Source organism: Lithobates pipiens, unplaced genomic scaffold, assembly GCF_037356315.1.
Source record: "Lithobates pipiens isolate NorthernLeopardFrog02 unplaced genomic scaffold, aLitPip1_a1.2 Scaffold_16, whole genome shotgun sequence".
In the NCBI taxonomy this organism is placed as follows: Eukaryota; Metazoa; Chordata; class Amphibia; order Anura; family Ranidae; genus Lithobates; species Lithobates pipiens.
Genome location: NW_027507748.1, coordinates 213,829,476 through 213,850,726, shown reverse-complemented (window position 1 = coordinate 213,850,726; position 21,251 = coordinate 213,829,476). Strand labels below are relative to the sequence as shown.

General features: G+C 45.8%; 1 protein-coding gene across 1 annotated transcript in view; it reads left to right on the top strand.

Annotated features, from left to right (window-relative positions):
* Window positions 1-15,618, top strand: part of LOC143982353 (peptide methionine sulfoxide reductase MsrA-like) — a 29,040-nt gene extending 13,422 nt beyond the window's left edge. The window contains exons 5-6 of the mRNA XM_077480991.1: window positions 11,767-11,873; window positions 15,390-15,618. Coding sequence (XP_077337117.1) covers window positions 11,767-11,873; window positions 15,390-15,542 — 260 coding nt within the window. The 3' untranslated portion in view covers window positions 15,543-15,618. The remainder of the gene's footprint in view (window positions 1-11,766; window positions 11,874-15,389) is intronic.
* Window positions 15,619-21,251: the final 5,633 nt, after the last annotated feature.

The window sequence follows — 21,251 nt, the reverse complement described above, 5'->3', positions numbered from 1 at the left end:
ACCGTGATATAGAGCACTGACACCAGCACTGTGATATAGAGCACTGTCACCAGCACCGAGATAGAGAGCACTGACACCAGCACCGTGATAGAGTGGAAGGGCAGCAGATAGAGCAGAATAGGGCAGCAGTCAGCAGCAGTGCACCACAACCCTATATATTGTACACCTATACCAGTCCTTACAAGGACCTTTGTGGACCTAGTAGCTAGTGATTTGCAGACTGTCCCTCAGTCCCTACACTGATAAAAGACTGCTGCAGAAACCAGCAGTAATCTGCAGCACAGCCCTGCACCAGCACCCTATATATTGTACACCTATACCAGTCCTTAAAAGGACCTTTGTGGACCTAGTAGCTAGTGATTTGCAGACTGTGCCTCAGTCCCTACACTGATAAAAGACTGCTGCAGAAACCAGCAGAAATCTGCAGCATAGCCCTGCACTAGCCCCCTATATATTGTACACCTATACCAGTCCTTAAAAGGACCTTTGTGGACCTAGTAGCTAGTGATTTGCAGACTGTCCCTCAGTCCCTACACTGATAAAAGACAGCTGCAGAAACGAGCAGTAATCTGCAGCACAGCAATGCACCAGCACCCTATATATTGTACACCTATACCAGTCCTTAAAAGTACCTTTGTGGACCTAATAGTAATAGCTAGCTAGTGATTAAACTGACTGTCCCTGCTGCACACAGCGTCCTGTCCCTACACTGACAAAAGACAGCTGCAATCACCAGCACAGCAGTGCACTGAACCCTATATACTGTACTACCCCTATACCAGTCCTTAAAAGGACTTTTGTGGACCTAATAACTAGCAATTTGTGTCACTACAGTCTGTCCCTGCTCCATACAGCAACCTCTCCCTACACTGACATAAGACAGAATGTAAAATGGCCGCCAGATCAGGTCTATTTATAAGGTGGGGGTATGTCCAATTGTCCATGTGCTGAAATGTCTCAATTTGCTGTCCTGTACCCCATGATGGATGTATCATCATGGGTCAAAGTTCTTTCACACTGTAAACACATATGTCCGTCGGGAGAACAGCGGCAATAGTCTGCCGGTTTGGGGAATCACGAACACGCAAAATTTGCCGCAAACCGACCGCCGGGCGAACAGTTCGGCCATCCCTACTTATGGGTAACAATGCTGACCCAATGTACTGTATCTGTGCATCAGTGTTGTCACCCTAGGGCAGAACTGTGTTACGAAAACAGACATATAATGTATCTCACATATGTGAGTAAACCCCTCACATTTTTGTAAATATTTTATTAAATCTTTTGATGTGACAAGACTGAAGAAATTACACTTTGCTACAATGTAAAGTAGTGAGTGTACAGCTTGTATAACAGTGTAAATTTGCTGTCCCCTCAAAATAACTCAACATACAGCCATTAAAACCGTTGGCAACAAAAGTGAGTACACCCCTAAGTGAAAATGTCCAAGTTGAGCCCAATTAGCCATTTTCCCTCCCCGGTGTCATGTTACAAGGTCTCAGGTGTGAATGGGGAGCAGGTGTGTTAAATTTGGTGTTATCGTTCTCATTCTCTCATACTGGTCACTGGAAGATCATCATGGCACTTCATGGCAAAGAACTCTCTGAGGATCTGAAAAAAAATCATTGTTGAACTACATAGGCCTAGGCTATAAGACGATTGCCAAGACCCTTAAACTGGGCTGCAGCACGGTGGCCAAAACCATACAGCCGTTTTACAGGACAGGTTCCACTTGGAACAGGCCTCGCCATGGTCGACCAAAGGAGTTGAGTACACATGCTCAGCGTCATATCCAGAGGTTTTCTTTGTGAAATAGATGCATGAGTGCTGCCAGCATTGCTGAAGAGGTTGAATGGGTGGGGGGTCAGCCTGTCAGTGTTCAGACCATACGCCGCACACTGTATCAAATTGGTCTGCATGGCTGTCATCTCAGAAGGAAGCCTTTTCTAAAGATGATGCACAACAAATCCTGAAAACAGTTTGCTGAAGACAAGCAGACTAAGAACTTGGATTACTAGAACCATGTGCTATGGTGAGATGAGACCAAGATGAACTTATTTGGTTCAGATTGTGTCAAGCGTGTGTGGCGGAAACCAGGTGAGGAGTACAAAGACAAATGTGTCATGCCTACAGTCAAGCATGGTGGTGAGATTGTCATGGTTTGGGGCTGCATGAGTGCTGCTGGCACTGGTGAGCTACAGTTCATTGAGGGAACAATGAATGCCAACATGTACTGTGACGTACTGAAGCAGAGCATGATCCCCTCCCTTCGGAGACTGGGGCGCAGGGCAGTATTCCAACATGATTCCAACATGATAACGAAACACACCTCCAAGAAGACCACTGCCTTGCTAAAGAAGCTAAGGGTAAAGGTGATGGATGGGCTAAGTATGCCTCCAGACCTAAACCCTATTGAGCATCTGTGGGGCATCTTCAAATGGAAGGTAGAGGAGCGCAAGGTCTCTAACATCCACCAGCTCCATGATGTCATCACGGAGGAGTGAAAAAAGGATTCCAGTGGCACTGGTGAACTCTATGCCCAAGAGGGTTAAAGCAGTGCTGGAAAAAAAAAGGTGGCCACACAAAATATTGACACTTTGGGCCCAATTTGGACATTTTCACTTATGAGTGTACTCACTTTTGTTGCCAGCGGTTTAGACATTAACAGCTGTGTGTTGAGTTATTTTGAGGGGACAGCAAATTTACACGGTTATACAAGTTGTACACTCACTACTGTAGCAAAGTGTAATTTATTCAGTGTTGTCACATGAAAAGATAGAATAAAATATTTACAAAAATGTGAGAGTGTACTCACTTTTGTGAGATACTGTACATACATAAGATATCTGGAAACAATATTTATGGCAGGATTAACAGGTATATTTTCATATTTAACCACTTCAATACAGTACATTTATACACCCTTCCTTCCCAGACAAATTTTTAGCTTTTACACTTTAAATGCCAATTAGTCAGTCATACAACACTGTACCCAAACAAAATTTTTATAATTTTTTCATACAAATAGAGATTTCTTTTGGTGTATTTAATCACCACTGGGTTTTTTATTTTTTGCGTCTTTAAGTGAAAAATAAAAAAATATAAAAACTTTTTTTTAGTTTCCATGATAACATTTTGCAAATAAGTAATTTTTGTTCATAAATCTGGGCCAAAATGTATACTGCTACATCTCTTTGGTAAAAATAACCCAAATTAGTGGATATTATTTGGCCTCTGTGAAAGTTAGGCTCGGTTCACACAGCGGGCGGCACGACTTGCAGCGCCGCGACCTGCCGCGACCTGCCGCGACCTGCCGCGACCTGCACACGATCAGCGGCGACTTGCAAAACGACTTCTGTATAGAAGTCAATGCAAGTTGCCCGAAGTCGCCGCAAAAGTAGTACAGGAACCTTTTTTCTAAGTCGGAGCGACTTGAGTTGCTCCTATTAGAACGGTTCCGTAGTACAGAACGGAGCGCGACTTGTCAGGCGGCGAAGTCGCCTGGACAAGTCGCCCCTGTGTGAACCGAGCCTAATAGAGTCTGCAAATCATTGAAAATTGATCACACCTGATGCACCGACCTGGCCTGTCTCATTTCTTGAGGCCCTGAAATGTCAGGAAAGTACAAATACCCCCCAAATTACCCCTTTTTGAAAAGTAGACAGTCAAAGGTATTTAGTATGAGGTATGGTGAGTTTTTTGAAGTTGTAATTTTTTCCCACAATTCTTGGGAATATTATTTTTTATTATTTCTTACACACAGCATATGCATACTTCCAATTACACCCCAATAAACATTCTGCTACTCCTCCCGAGTATGGCAATACCACATGTGTGTGACTTTTACACAGCCTGGCCACACGGAGAGGTCCAACATGCAGAAAGCACTATCAGGGATTCTAGGATCATAAATTATACCTCTAATTTCCTAATGACCTATTACATTTGTGAAGGCCCTGGAGCACCAGGACAGTAGAATTACCCACTTGACCCCATTTTGGAAAGCAAACACCCCAACGTATATTCTATGAGGCATGGGCTGCAGATAGGTACTCGGGTACTCTGATGGGCTGCAGATAGGTACTCGGGTACTCTGATGGGCTGGTGATAAGTCCTTGGGTACGCTGATGGGCTGGTGACAGGTACTTGTGTACTCAGATGGGCTGAAGTAGATGCTCGAGTACTCTGATGGACTGGTGACAGGTACTCGGGTACTCTGATGGCCTGGTGACAGGTAATCGGGTACTCTGATGGCCTGGTGACAGGCACTCGGGTACTCTGATGGCCTGGTGACAAGTACTCAGGTACTCTGATGGGCTACAGATAGGTACTCAGGTACTGTGATGGGCTGGTGACTGGTACTTGGGTACTCTGATGGGTGCTGACAGGTACTCGTGTGCTCAGTTTAACTGTGACAGGTACTCGGGTACTCAGAGGAACTGTGACAGGTACTCAGGTACTCAGATGGGCTATGACAGGTACTCAGGTGTTCGGGTACTCAGATATACTGTGATAGGTACTCGGGTACTTGGGTACTCAGATGGGCTGTGACAGGTACTCGGTACTCAGATATACTGTGACAGGTACTTGGGTACTCAGAGGAACTGTGACAGGTACTCAGGTACTCAGATGGGCTATGACAGGTACTCAGGTGTTCGGGTACTCAGATATACTGTGATAGGTACTCGGGTACTTGGGTACTCAGATGGGCTGTGACAGGTACTCGGTACTCAGATATACTGTGACAGGTACTCGGTTACTCAGATGGGCTGTGACAGGTACTCGTGTACTCAGATATACTGTGACAGGAACTCGGGTACTCAGATGGGCTGTGATAGGTTCTCAGGTACTCAGATATACTGTGATAGGTACTTGGGTACTCAGATGTGCTGTGACAGGTACTCAGGTAGTCGGTTACTCAGATATACTGTGACAGGTACTCAGGTACTCAGATGTGCTGCGACAGGTACTTAGGTACTCGGCTACTCAGGTACTTGGGTACTCAGATGGACTGTGACAGTGTCAGGGCTGGCTTAGCCCTTCCTTCTCTGGGCTGGCCGCTCAGCTGTCGGCTAATTGCCAGCTCTCTTCTCTTTCCACAGTTACCAGCTGTTCCCAATGATACTCGTCTGACCTGCCTATTTAAAGCCTTCCTGCTCACTTTTCCATTTGCCTTCGCCTTGGTCACATCACAAGGAACCATTTCCTGCTATTTGTTTCAAGACTGGCTTGCTGACATCCCTCCTGGCTTCTTATCTTGCTTGCAGTTGCTCCCCTTGGGTCCCTGACTTCTGGCCTGGCTGATTACTCGATCTGGTTTATGAACTTTGGACTGGCTGACTACCCGATCTGGCTACTGGAATCTGGCTATGCTTGACTACGCTTTTTTCTATTTACCTTTTATTTTTATTAATAAACAAGATTTGATTGTACTTCTGTCTCAGTCTGTTTCATGGATTCTGACAGTATGCGAAGGCCATGAATTTAGAAGATACAGTCAATCCGCTTGTTGGTAATATTTTTTCCAGGCTGGATGAGCAAGATCACAACATGGATCAGTTTGCCTTGGCGTTACAAATGCTCCTAAATCACATGGCTCACCTGGAATCCCCCACGGTGGCTGCTCCGGTACAACCTGAGTCGCAGGCCGTCCCTGCTGCTGCGCCAGTCTCTCTGCAGGCACCTGGCTCGAGTATTGCCTCCGCTCTGCTTCCCCAGCGATTTGGGGGCAATCCAGTTCAATGCAGAGGGTTTCTCAATCAGGTTGAGATTTGCTTCGAAATGCTGCCCCAAGTGTTTCCCACGGACAGAAGAAAAGTAGGTTTTGTGATATCTTTGCTTTCTGAGAGAGCCCTGGCCTGGGCTAACCCTCTATGGGAAACGCAAAAACCTGTTGTCTTGAGTTACCCTCAGTTTGTGGCCTCCTTTCAAAGGGTTTTTGATGTTCCCGCATGCTCCGCTTCTGCTGCCAAGTGCCTCATGTCCATCAAACAGAGTACGAGAACTGTTGCCGACTACGCCATTGAATTCCGTACTCTGGCAGCAGAGGTTGCTTGGAACAATGAGGCCCTCGTGGCTGCTTTTTCTCATGGTCTCTAGGATTCCATCAAGGATGAGATAGCAGCCCGAGATATAGCCACTGAGCTGGAGAGCTTGATCTCGTTTGCCATCCTCATTGTTTCCAGACTCAGAGAAAGACTTTCTCTTAAGGAACGCTAGCGGAAGCCTCCTGTACATTTGCCTACGAGCTTTGTAGTCCTACCCATGCCTCCCTCACCTCCCATGCCTCCTGGTACCGAGTTGGTCAGTGAAGATGAACCCAGGCACCTGGGCTTCATGTGTCTCTCTGCGTATAAGAGAGGTTTTAGGAGGAGGGAGAGATTGTGCCTTTATTGTGGCCAGGCAGGTCACTTTTTGAAGTCTTGTCCTACCCGTCCAGGGAACACCCGAACCTTGAGACCCTGTCATGGACAGACCTTAGATGGCGTTGTTTCGTTCCCAGTTATCCAGAAGGATAAGCCCCTGGTTTCGGTCACCCTTTCTTGGGCTGAGTCGTCCATCGAGATACAGGCTCTAATCGACTCTGGGGCTGCAGGCCTGTTCATTGATGCTGCATTTGTTTCGCAGCACTCGATTCCGCTGCAGCTGCGTGACACTCCACTTGCCATTGAGGCTCTTGATGGGAGACCTTTACAGCCTGCCCATGTGACTGATGAGATGGTTCCGTTGTCCATGGCCGTAGGGGCTCTACACCATGAGATAATCCAATTCCAACTTATTTCCTCACCCAGATTTCCGCTGGTTATTGGTTATCCTTGGTTACAGAGGCACAACCCCTCTTTTGATTGGCTCCATGCTGAGGTTCTCTCCTGGTCACCACAATGCAGTGAGACATGCTTCCTGAAGGTATCCAAGGTCCTGTGCACCGCTTCACTCCCCTCCTTGCCGGAGGAGTACCGTGATTTTGGTGATGTCTTTGATAAAGGTCAAGCTGGTAGTTTACCTCCACACCGGCCTTATGATTGCGTAATTGACCTTCAACCTGGTGCCATACCTCCTCATGGCTGGGTTTACCCTTTGTCGGTCTTGGAGGATAAGGCCATGGAGGAGTATGTTGCTGAAGCACGTCCTCGTCTCCTGCTGGTGCTGGTTTCTTCTTTGTGAAAAAGAAGAGCGGTGAACTGAGACCTTGTAGAGATTATAGGGGTCTCAATTGTGTCACGATTAAGGATGCGTACCCGATTCCACTGATTATGGAGTTATTTGACCGCATCAAGGGAGCAACGGTTTTCACAAAGCTTGACCTGAGAGGGGCATACAATCTCGTGCGCATTAAGGAGGGCAACAAGTGGAAAACTGCGTTTAATACATGAACAGGCCATTATGAATACCTGGTAATGCCTTTTGGCCTTTGTAACGCCCCAGCAGTTTTCCAGGAATTTATTAACGATGTCCTCCGAGATTTGTTGCAATTGTGTGTGGTGGTTTATCTCGATGATATCCTCATATTTTCATAGTCCCTGGAGAGCTACCACACAGATGTCTGTCATGTACTTCAGAAACTAAGAGAGAACAATCTCTATTGTAAACTGGAGAAGTGCGAGTTCCATCGTGAACAGGTTCCATTCCTGGGCTATGTCATTTCCACTGCTGGTTTTTCGATGGACCCAGAGAAACTGTCGGCAGTCCTACAGTGGCCTCGACCCATGGGTTTACATCCTCTGCAGCGTTTCCTGGGTTTTGCCAACTACTATTGGAAGTTTATTCGTAACTTCTCGTCTCTGGTCAAGCCTCTGACTGATATGACCAGAAAGGACGGTAACCCACAGAGTTGGTCTCCGGAGTCCATTAAGGCCTTTGAGACTCTCAAGGCTGCCTTTGTTTCTGCTCCTGTGTTGGAACATCCTGATCCTACGTTGCCTTTTATCCTAGAAGTTGATGCTTCTGAGACTGGAGTTGGTGCCCTTCTGTCTCAGCGTCCTAACTCTGAGAGCACTATGCATCCGTGTGGCTACTTTTCCAAGAAATTGCAATTATGAGATTGGTGACAGAGAGCTGTTGGCGATCATTTTAGCCCTGAAAGAATGGAGACATCTCCTTGAAGGTACCACTGTGCCCGTTCTTATTCTTACTGACCATAAGAATCTTACATTCTTGTCTGAGGCTAAGCGACTCTCTCCCAGAAGGGTGCGATGGGCTCTTTTCTTGTCGAGCTTTAATTATATTGTCTCATTCTTACTCGGTACTAAGAATGTAAGGGCTGATGCCTTGTCACAACAATTTTCCTCGACTTCCAATTCGGAATCGGTTCTGGTTCCTATGATTCCTCCTGATCGTATCTTGGCTATGGTTCGCACCAGTCTTACTTCTCCTTTGGGTGACAAAATTCTTGCTGCTCAGGTCCATGCTCCTCCTGATAAACCTTGTGACCGCTGCTTTGTCCCAGAGAGTCTCCGTACTGCAGTGCTCCAGACTTACCATTCTCCCAAGGCAGCTGGCCATCCTGGGAAGAATCAACTAATTTGGGCCATCTCCCAACAATTCTGGTGGCCTAGTCTACGGGCCGATGTTACTGCCTTCGTAGTTGCCTTTCCTGTGTGTGCTCCACGACACCTTCCAGTGGGCTTCCTACAACCCATACCCAATGGAGAGAGGCCTTGGACTCACCTGTCTATGGATTTCATTGTGGAATCGCCCAACTCCCAAGGCAACACTGTTATCCTTATGGTGGTTGACCGGTTCTCAAAGATGTGTCATTGTATTTCACTGAAGAAGTTGCCCACCTCTAAGGAACTGGCTTTCATTTTTGCTCGGGAGATCTTTCGCTTACATGGGCTACCCCAGGTGATTGTCTCGGATAGGGGCGGTTAGTTTGTCTCCTGCTTCTGGCGAGCCTTTTGTGCACAGTCGGGAATCCAGCTTGAGTTCTCTTCTGCGTATCACCTGCAGTCTAATGGGGCCGCAGAATGAGCCAATCAGTCCTTGGAGCAATTTCTATGTTGCTATATTTCTGACCATCATAACAACTGGTCTGACCTATTACCTTGGGCAGAGTTTGCTCACAACAGTGCCTTGAATTCTGCCTCCCGATTGTCTCCATTTATGGCGAATTATGGTTTCCAACCTTCCATGTTGCCTGACTCGTTTGTTCCGCAGAGTAGTCCTGCGTTAGAGGAGCATCTCCGTGGTCTTCGTTCCACTTGGTACAAGTCCAGGAGGCTTTGCGTCATGCTAATGATAGGTAAAGACTCCATGCTGACTGCAGACGCCTGCCTGTGCCTTCCTACCAGGTTGGGGACAGGGTGTAGCTGTCATCTCGCAACCTCTGGCTTCGTGTTCCCTCACTGAAGTTTACACCTCGGTTTATTGGGCCGTTCCATATCCTTCGCAGGATTAACCCAGTAGCTTACGCGTTGGACCTTCCTCCTAGTATGCGCATCTCTAATGTGTTCCATGTCTCCTTATTGAAACCGTTGGTCTGTAACCGATTTACCACCTTAGTGCCACGTCCTCACCCTATTCTGGTTGAGAACCATGAGGAGTATGAGGTACAATCCATTGTTGACTCCCGTAGGTTCCGTGGGCGCATACAGTACCTGGTGCATTGGAAGGGGTACGGTCCGGAGGAACGCTCCTGGGTTTCATCCTCTGACGTACATGCCCCTGTCCTCCTCCGCGAGTTCCATAGATGGTTTCCCCTCAAGCCCCGGGTCAGGGCTGGCTTAGCCCTTCCTCCTCTGGGCTGGCCGCTCAGCTGTCGGCTAATTGCCAGCTCTCTTCTCTTTCCACAGTTATCAGCTGTTCCCGATGATGCTCGTCTGACCTGCCTATTTAAAGACTTCCTGCTCACTTTTTTATTTGCCTTCACGTTGGTCACATCACAAGGAACCATCTCCTGCTGTTTGTTTCAAGACTGGCTTGCTGACATCCCTCCTGGCTTCTTATCCTGCTTGCAGTTGCTCACCTTGGATCCCTGACTTCTTGCCTGGCTGACTACTCGATCTGGTTTATGAACTTTGGACTGGCTGACTACCCGATCTGGCTGCTGGACTCTGGCTATGCTTGACTACACTTTTTTTCTATTTACCTTTTATTTTTATTAATAAACAAGTGATTTGATTGTACTTCTGTCTCAGCCTGTTTCATGGTTTCTGACAGACAGGTACTCAGGTACTCAGATGGGCTGTGACAGGTACTCAGATGGGCTGTGACAGGTACTCGGGTACTCAGATGGGCTGTGACAGGTACTCAGGTACTCAGATGGACTGTGACAGGTACTCTGGCACTCAGATGGGCTGTGACAGGTACTCGGGTACTCAGATGGGCTGTGACAGGTACTTTGATGGGTGGTGACAGGTCCTCTTTATTAGGGGGGGAGTCAGTGTGGTTGGTGTGTACTGTAAGCGGTAACGAGATGTTACCGCAATCTCCTTCTCACACACGATCAGTGTATGAGGAGGAGAACCCGGTAACATCTCGTTACCCCAGTTTGTTGACATTCTGTGACCGGCTGTGATTGGACACAGCCGGTCACATGGTAAAGAGCCAATTTGATTGGCTCTTTACTGCGATCGGGGTTGCGCTGTGTCAGGGTAAAAAGCCTCGTCCCCGCTCGCCGCTCTGTGCGTGCCCTAGGGGCGTGCATGAGCACCATGCACGTGGGCAATACATGTGACGGGCTGTGATTGGACACAGCCAGTCACGTGGTAGAGACATTTTTTATTGACTCTTTACACGAATCTGGGATGGGCTGTGTCCGAGGGACACATCTCATCCCCGATCGCTGTGCTGCGGGCCCCCAGGAGCGTCGAGAAACCGAGGACGTCATATGACGCCCACCCAGGATGGGCGATGCCATCTACGGACGTCATATGACTATAGCCCGGTAATGAAGTGGTTAAAATGAAAACCAATGCAGACACTGCATCTAAGGACTGGTAAATTGCAATATATTATTTTGTTTTTACACTTTAGATGTACTTTGGATCCAGTTGTGTTTGATTTACTCCCACTAGACAACCCAAAATGTGAATGACTGGAAGCCTTAATGGCCTTTATACATGATGCTCTCTGCCAATCCTTTCACTGGCTTCCATTACCCCACTGTATAAAATTCAAAATACTAACCACAACATACAAGGCCATCCACAACATTGCCCCCAGCTACATCACCAATCTCATCTGCAGTTATCACCCAAATTATCCTCTCCGCTCCTCCCAAGACCTCCTGCTCTCTAGCTCCCTTGTTGCCTCCTCCCATGCTCGCCTCCAGGACTTCTCCAGAGCCTCTCCCATCCTCTGGAACTCCCTGCCCCAGTTTGTCCAGTAAGCCCCTATCCTGTCTACCTTTCAGGCGATCCCTGAAATCTCACTTATTTAGGGAAGCCTACCCTACCTCCACCTAAGAAATGTACCCAAGCTACCTCCAGCAGATCACCCCCTGCAGCTATTACTTTTTGTACCACCTCCCCCTTCCTTTAGATTGTAAGTTCAACAAGCAGGGACCTCCTGTCCCTTCTGTATTGTATTGTCCCCCCTCTACATTGTAAAGTGCAGTGCTATATAAATCTCATATAATAACAATAATAATATTAATAATTATTTCTATGTTTTTACAACTCAAATTAAATTTAGTAACTTATATAACCAGATAGTGCCTTATCAGATTTAGCCGAACATGGTTTTTTAAGTGTTTTTTTTTTATTATTTACTTTACCATAAGAGTATCGTTGTTTCCCTAACATGACACTCCATCTGTCACTGCAGGAATGAAGCAAGGGCAGGATGTTGGCAGTCAGTACCGCTCAGTGATATTCACCTATGGAGATCAACAGAGAGAAGCAGCTCTTTTATCAAAGGAGACCTTCCAGAAGGTAAACACTCTGCTATCTACATTCATACATTCCATAGAACAAGTTTGGTCTGTTGGTCAGGAACAAAAGTGGGGACTCCCTGAATTTTATTTACATATGTCTAAATCATTGGTGTCAGACTAGTGACCCAGTGCAGTCTAAAGTTCTTCCCCTGAAGTCTTTGTTCTTTTTTTTTTCTCTTTCCTTCTCTGTTTCTACAAAGTTGAAGAAGTAAATGAGGTGTCCAGCAGTGGACATCAAAGCTAGTTCCAGCCTTTCACTGGGCAATGCTACCGCTCATAACTTCTTATGGTGATTACAGTGGCACTGTTGGCTTGGTACCAAGGCTGGATTCACCATTAAGCTAGATTCACCGTTCTGTGGGTGCAGGACTGAGTGTAAATTGCATGCTTTCCCACATTGGCAGCATCGGTGTATAACATGCGCCCCACGTTTGGGAGGGAATTTTAAAGAAAATAACTTTTAGGAGGGAAGTTTAAGGAAAAAATTTACATTTAAATGCCCATCAATGCAGCCTTGCCAATGTCATTTTCAGCCTTGCATTGCAGCCTTGTCAGTAATTTGCAGCCTTGTCAGTCATTTGCAGCCTTGTCAGTGTCTTTGCCGGCTTGCCGTTTAAAAATGGCACCGCCGAGATACAGAGCGGATGTCCTGTGCATCTCGGCGGCGCTCGGTAGCTCTCGGCTGTTCTCCGCTATTTTTGGCTATTTTCGGCGGCACTCAGTCGTTCTCGGCTATTTTCGGCAGCACTCGCCTGTTATTTGGTGGCTTTCGGCTTTCCGAAAGCCGCCAAGAGTGGCTGAGAGCAGCCGAAGGCCTCCAAGAGTGGCAGAGGGCAGCCAAAAATAGCCGAAAGCCGCCGAGAACGGCAGAGAAGCTGAGAAACGTCAGGGGATCGGCGTATAACACGCACCCATGATTTTCCCCTGAATTTAAGGGGAAAAAAGTGCATTTTATATGCCGATAAATACAGTACCTCTAGGGCCGGGCCTTTTAGCTGGGACCAGAGGAATTTTTAATTCCTGGCTGAAGGGCCTGCTGTGGTATTGCACCATGGCACCTTAGCACTTTTCCCCTTTCATTCATGCCTTCTTTATGTGTGTTTGTTATGCTTGTCACTTTTGCATTGTATACTTTTCACTGCACAATTAGTAGGCTGTAGGTCCTTGGGCCTGCCCTGAAAGTCTTGGGAGGGGAAGGTCTGTTTTGACGGACCTCCCAGAGAACAGGGTCCTCCTTGTTTTTGGCTAGGTGGGCCTTGCTTTGTGCACTGTTTCCAAATCATTTGGTGAAGGGGGGATGATGATGTGGGGTTGTTTTTCAGGGGTTGGGCTTGGCCCCCTAGCTCCAGTGAAGGGAATTCTCAAGGTGTCAGCATACCAAGACATTTTGGACAATTTTATGCTCCTGACTTTTTGGGAAAAGTTTGGAGATGGCCCTACCCGTTCCAAAATGACTGTGCACCAGTGTACAAAGCAAGGTCCATAAACACATGGATGAGCGAGTTTGGGGTGGGGGAACTTGACTGGCCTGCACAAAAGTCCTGATCTCAACCCAATAGAACATCTTTGGAATGAATTAGAGTGGAGACTGCAAGCCAGGCCTTCTCATCCAACATCAGTGCCTGACCTTACAAATGTGCTTCTGGAAGAATTGTCAAACATTTCCATAGACAAACTCCTAAACCTTGTGGACAGCCTTCCGAGAAGAGTTGAAGCTGTTCTAGCTGCAAAGGGTGGGCCAACTCAATATTCATCCCTACGGACTAAGACTGGGTTGCCATTAAAGTTCATGTGCGTGTAAAGGCAGGTGTCCCAATACTTTTGGTAATATAGTGTATTTGTATTAGGCTACCGCATGATACACCAAAAAGGGATATTGATCTCTTATAACTTGATGATCACATTGATCTGGTAAGAGGCTAAGGGCTTGATTTACTAAAACTGGAGAGTGCAAACTCTGGTGAAGCTCTGCATAGAAACCAATCAGCTTCCAGGTTTTATTGTCAAAGCTTAATTGAACAAGCTGGTTTCTATGCACAGCTGCACCAGATTTTGCACTCTCCAGTTTTAGTAAATCAACCTCTATATCACTTTACAAGCACTTTGGAGCACTGAAGCACTTTGTGTGATTGGAGCACCTGGGACTCGCACAAGAGCACTATAGATTTGTTTGAAAAAAAAATTACGCTACAATTTTTATGAACTTTTTTCAATTAATATGTACTGTGTGTTATCAATATTTATGTGAGATTTTAATCACTTTTATATGTTATGAGATGATATTTTGCAACTATTCATGAGGTTTTTGAAATGTTTAACTTTATTTATATGTGATCAATAATTTTTGCATGTATTAGGCCTATTTATTTTTTATATACCAGGGGATGAATATTTTATTTTCAAAATGATCATGAATTATTATAAGTTAAATCCAGATGCTGTTATCTGTTGCCCTGGGTGTACTGTATTACTTTTCTTTATTTTTTTCTAAGCAACACTGATACATGAACACAGCCAGACAAGGATTCTAGCATTACCGCCACTGGTATTTACTAGGGATGCACCAATACCAATACCGGTATTGGTATCAGCGCCAATACCAAGCATTTGTGCGAGTGTCAGTACTTGCCCAAATACTTCCGATACCGAATACCGATACTTTGCATACTACAAAATGACTGGGTGCAAATTGCACTACAAAGAATCGCATGCAAATTGTTCAGGCATGTGGTGTGATTCTTGTCCGAATCGCATGCTTTTCCCCACTGCTCCTGTGTGTGTATAGAAAGGGATGAAAGCGCCATCTAGTGGGCAATTAAAAAATGTTAGAACTCACAGTACAAAGAGCCTGCATGCACAGGCTGCTGGAAGTGCTCACAGGGCTGGAGATGTAGAGGCGTTCCGCCCCCCAAGCTGACATCACTTCCGTCCTATACCCACGAGATCCTGAAACTTCTCCTCCAGCCCCGTGAGCACCCCCCAAGCTGACATCACTTCCGTCCTATACCCACGAGATCCTGAAACTTCTCCTCCAGCCCCGTGAGCACCTCCCTGATTTGCTACTATCCGCGGACCGGGACACCTATGTAGATTATTTGGCATGTGGCCAGATGTACTGTGAGTTCTAACAATTTTTAAACTGCCCACTAAATGTCGCTTTTGCCTTTTTATACACACATATATAACGGAACAGTGCAAGAAACTACATGCGATGCGGCCAGGAATCACACTGCATTCCTGTTCAAAATTGCATGCATTTCTTTGCAGTGCGATTTTCTCCAATTTTGTTTGTGATGACGCAAATTGCACCGCAAAGTAATCCAAAATTTGTAATAGTTTATTGCAGTTTTTCAGCAAAGTTGATGGCTTCGTGGAAGGCCCAATAAATGTAGCGAGCACCTTGTTTCTTCATGGTAGAAATACGGTGCCCCGGCTTATAAAGAAAAGAAAACCATTCACTGATTTCTAAATGTTTCCAGAACAGATGTATTAACTAGCTGCTCTATAATTACAGGAGCTGAACCGCGTCAGCCTGGGCACCATCACCACAGAGATCCGTCCAGCTCCGGCGTTTTATTATGCAGAGGATTATCACCAGCAATATCTGCACAAAAACCCAGATGGCTACTGTGGCTTGAAGGGAACCGGTGTCAGCTGCATTCTCTAGGGACCAGAGGATATGGTCTCTTTTATAGGGTTAGCTGCATTTGTGCATTTAATAAAATATATGTTACACAACCTAACTTGCTGTCCTATAGTCAATGTGATGCTGCATAGTTGCATTTTATCTAATATAAAAAAAAAAAAGTACATGAAAGAATTGTCTTTGGTGCTGTAACAACCAATACGCTTCTCCCTATCATGTAACATTTTATTAAAGAAAGAAAAAAAATAATAATATATATATATATATATATATATATATATATATATAAATTAAGAAAATTTGGAGTTGTTACTTTAGTGACCAATTAAAGCGGTTGTATACCCACTGAAGTTTTTTTTTTTTCCTGACCTGCAAAGGAAAAGGCATAATGAGCTAGTATGCACCACATACTAGCTCATTATGAAATACTTACCTTATAACGAGGCCCCGACATCTGGCCCGATCCACGCCAAGGGACATGTTCCCTCTGCGTTTCTTCCGGGTATCGCGGCTCCGGCGCTGTGAGTGCCCGGAGCCGCGATATCGTCACTCCCGCTCATGCGCACGGGAGATTTCTTTCCAGCAGGGTCTGGCGTCTGCCGGACTTTCAGCCGAGAATCCCCTGTGCGCATGCGCCGCTGCAGTCAGCGGCACATTTCGAGGGGAATATCTTCTACACCGTACAGGTTTAGGAGATATTTTTTTTACCTACAGGTAAGCCTTATTATAGGCTTACCTGTAGGCTAAAGTCAAAAATCACTGACATGACAGCTGTCATGCCACAAGCCAGAACAGGGAAATGCCTTGTTTACATAGGCATTTCCCCTGTTCTGAGGCTCCGCGACACGATCACTGGGAGACCGGTGGATATTGAGTCCGTGGGTCCTGCGGGCACAGTCACCCTGTACGCAACTGGCGCGTGCGTGCCCACTAGCCCCGCCATTTAAAGGGTACGTACAGTTATGCCCATTTGCCCACCACTGCCATTGTAGTTACATTTCATCTTTTGGACTGAGGCCGCGTACACACGGGCGGACTGTTCGCCCAACTTTGTCCGCTGAACAGTGTTTGGGCAGACAGTCCGCTCGTGTGTGGGCTTTCAGCGGACAGTTTCAGCGGACAGTTGGACGGACAAGGTTTTTCGGAAATTCCGAAAAACTGTCCGCTGAAACCTTGTTTGAGCGAACAGTCCGCCCGTGTGTAGGCTTGTTCGTCAAACAAAGTTGCGCGCATGCTCAGAAAGGATTTTCACGCCGAAAGCTATAATGCAGTGTATAGGACGTCGTATTTTTTGTCCCGTCGTATGTGCCGTTCACGTCATCGCGCACGGTTTCAGCAAACTGTTCGTTCGTCGTGTGTGGGCATGTCCGTCCATGCTAAGTTTGAGCGGACTGTTTGCCGAAACTGTTGGACGGACAAAGTTGGGCAAACAGTCCGCGCGTGTGTACGCGGCCATAGAGTTGGAAGTGTTTGGCGGTAGTAGGTGACAATTGTATGTAACCTTTCTAACGCAAAAAAAGGCAGTAAAAACGTTTTAATAGAAAAAATCATCTTTGAATGACAAAAAGGGGTTGGTTGCTTTACCCAAGGCAAATAGGTTGTTTACTTTGCATGGGAATTTGCACTTGCAAACGAATTTTCCCTTAGCTTAGTGAATGTGGTGAAAATTCACTTTTCAAAGAATACCCAATCACTTGCTAGGAAAAAAAACGGATTACACACGATTAGATGATGGAAGTTAGCAGAGCTTCACCACATTCGCTGAGCTAAGATAAAGTCCCCTTGCAAAGTGAAAATTCTCTTGCGAAGTTAACAGTCTTTAGGCTTTTAATAAATCAACCCCAAAGAGTTTGGCTGGTCCCTATTGGCATCGCTATGACTTTTGTTTGGATTTTGTTTTTCTGGGTTTGAATAGGCCTCAATCAGTTGTTTAAGCCATTTTCATTCAGGGAGCCCTACTGTGTTTTTTTTTTTTTTTTTTTACTCCTTTATAAGAGCCAGTTGCAGTTTTGGTACTAGCGGTCATTGTATTTAAATGCTGTAATCACATTTACAGTATACACATTTGTTAGAGCATGCTGAGAAGCAATAATGGTACATCAACAAAAGGGCACATATGTCATGTATATAAAAGAAAAGAGCTTTTTGTTTGGTACTGTACAGGAATGACCCAGATGTGCATAACAGATGCTGAATGTTAAAAAAAAACCAAATATCTCATTGAAAAATCCTCATTTTCAAGCAGAAAGCATGTAAAATCCTGCAATGTGTGTGTGAAGTGCAGTCTGTGCAAGCCTCTTTGTACTTTACTAACAACTCGTCATGGCAGATAATCAAATATTGTAAAAAAAAAAAAAAAAATGCGTTTTGTCCGTTCTGTTGCGTCCCGCTTGCACAGACTCCTGAAATATTCTTTTTTAGCCAACTGGGATTGTTAAAATATTGCTGGTGGCTTTAGACGGTAAACACAACTATGGGATATTTGTGTTATGTCAACTGAATTGAGTTTGGATAGTGCTGTGTGAGCAGAGCTGTATTCCGTGGACACAGCTGTGTCTATATTTCTCCATGGCAGTGAGCAATAAGTCGCTACAATGAATGCTTAGTAAACACAAGTAATTGTACTATACAGTACACTGTTGATTTTATTTTATGAATATCTGATTTCACATTATTTGTGGTCAGGTATGCATAGCTCCCAACTGTCCCTGATTTCGAGGGACTGTCCCTGATTTGGAGCAAAGTCCCTCATTCCTCCTCATTTGTCCCTCATTTCGGTCTGATCCATATAGTTGTATATAAAATGCACTTTTTTTTCCTTTCTGTCCCAGTCTGTGTGGCCCCTTAATCTATTGCCTGGGGACCCCATAATCTCCTATTGCCCAGGGGCCCCATAATCTTCTCCTTTTGCCCGGGGCCTAGTTGTTGAGGTTAACAGCCTGAAAAGCTGTTTTCTACCACCTGTGCCAGTTCATTACATACCATATTGGCTGATATCAGTGATAGTCTGTCCCAGTGCTAAACCTTTCATCCAATTTCTAAATTGATGCATTTGTACATTTTAAAAACCAATATAAAGGAATAATAGTGGTAAAGAAAAGTCCTTGTGGATTTAATTAACACTTTTTTTATTAATTGTCCTTTAAGGGGGTGTGGCAGGGGGCGTGTCTTATGCCTACATACGTTTCTTTGTAGGTGTCCCTCATTGCCATCCAGGGGTGGACTGACAACTCATGGGGTCCCCGGGCAATAGGAGATTATGGGGCCCCCGGGCAATAGGAGAAGATTATGGGGCCCCTGGGCAATAGGAGATTATGGGGGCCCCAGGCAATAGATTATGGGGCCACACAGTATGCACACACATATAGTATACAGACACATACACACAATATACACACACAGAATACAAATACACACACTGAAAAGGTACTGGAGAGGCGGGGCAGCTATCTTGGGATTTAAAAAAAACACAGATTTTTACATATTGTCCCTGGTTTTATTGAGGCTGGCAACCCTGATGGGGCCCCTTAATGGCATAGGGCCCTTGGACAGTGCCCGAGTGCCCGAATGGTCAGTGTGCCCCTGTTGCCATCTCAAAATGTTGGGGAGTATGAGGTATGAGCTCCTTTGGACTGCTCAGGGCCAGGCACCAGGTTTTTATTAACTGTGAAATCCCCTGCAGTGCAATTCCTTTGCTCAGCTCATATCCATTGATCGCACTCAGGATGCTGACCAAAACTGAACCAGGTAGGGGAAGAAAGCTTCAGCTCTGCTCTCCACTCACAGTAGAGGGCCTTCAGATGTGTTTCCCCCCCTAGTGGGCCTAATTGTTGAGGTTAACAGCCTGAAAAGCTGTTTTCTACCACCTGCGCCAGTTCATTACATACCATGTTGGCTGATATCAGTGATAGGAGCATTAGAGTGCAACTTTTTTTTATGTTTGTCTACAAGCCTATACTCAGACACCCTATAGCTGGGTACACACGGGCCAAATGTCGGGAGACATCAGCCTAGGGTTGCCACATTTTCTTCCAGTCAAACACAAACACTTTAGTGGTGCACAGCATTTTTTTTTATAGTATAAACTATACATATATTTTGCAATTAAATAACATTTATAAGCATATAAAGTTAATCGCAAGAGTCCCTCTTTACATCAGAGTCCACAGAGTTCCCCTTTTACATCTGAATCCACAAAATTCCCCTTTTACATCTGAATCCGCAAAATTCCCCTTTTACATCTGAATCCGCAAAGTTCCCCTTTTACATTTTAATCCGCAAAGTTCCCCTTTTACATCTGAATCCACAAAGTTCCCCTTTTACATCTGAATCCGCAAAGTTCCCTTATGCCCTGTACACACGGTGGGACTTTCTGATGGAAAATGTGCGAATCGGATCTTGTTGTCGGGAAAATTCGATCGTGTGTGGGCTCCATCTGACTTTTTCTGTCGGAATTTCCGACACACAAAGTTTTCCAACAACAAAATCCGATCGTTTAAATTCTGATCGTGTGTAGACAATTCCGACGGACAAAGTGCCAGGCATGCTCAGAATAAATTACGAGACAAAAGCTATTGGCTACTGGCCTGTTTATAGTCCCGTCGTACGTGTTCTACGACACCGCATTCTGAACGATTGGATTTTCCAACAACTTTGTGCAACCATGTGTATGCAAGACAAGTTTGCGCCAAAATCCGTCAGAAAAAATCAGACGGATTTTGTTGTTGGAATGTCCGACTGTGTGTACAGGGCATTACACTGTAAGGGGGGACTCTGCAGACTCTGATGTAAGGGAGAACTTTGGGGAAGAGAAGGGGGTAGACTTCAATCACAGACAGGGATGGATGGTGAGCTCGCTCACCTCATGGCAGTCAGCACCTCTCATCCAGATGCATCTGAGGCTGCTGGACTTCAAATTTCCAACCCCCCGCTACCCTTTTCTGAGGCACAGCCCCGGGTATTGGAGTGTGGGCAGACACAGAGAGATAGGGGCAGGAGGAAGAGGAGCAGATCGAGCCCTCTCTCCTCTCCCATCTGAAAGAGAGGCAATTCAGTTTGCAATTGTAGCGCTATACAAATCATTCATTCATTCATCTGTATGTGGGGGGAATTGTTAGTGCTGGTTTTGGGCAGTGTGAAAGAGAGTGTAACATACACTGTCAGCTTAGACAACTGCAGGCAGCAACCCTGCTGGGAGGCCATAGTCCGGTCTGAATAATGTGTCTGGGTTTCAGGCAGTTTGAAACCCGGACACCTGATTCCAAACCCAAACTTTCCGGGTGAATCCCGGACAGGTGGCAACTCTACATCAGCCGGTTCAAAAGACCTATCCGACATTTGGCCCGTGTGTATGTCGGTCTGTCCGACAGAAATCGGCCTTTCGGGTGGCTTCTGTCAGACCTGCATGCTGGAAAACCAGCAACCGATCGACTCCTGATCAGCACTCTCAGCCACTGACAGAGTGTGTTCTGCTGGGGGTGGGTGGGGGGTGGATGTGTGTGCCCCTGTCAGAGCAGAACAGGTCAACGAGGGTGATTGCTTTACTAATGTTGGATGGTTAGTACAGCTTTTTTCGACCATAGCTGACCATTTATTTTTTCGTTCAAACCGCTGGGTTGTACAAAAAAGAAACTTGCAGTGTGTAGTTGGCTTAAGGCAGGCCATACAAGCTTGCCCCATAGAACAAAGTGATCCAAGCATCCCAAGGTTTTATATGCTATGCTTAGACAC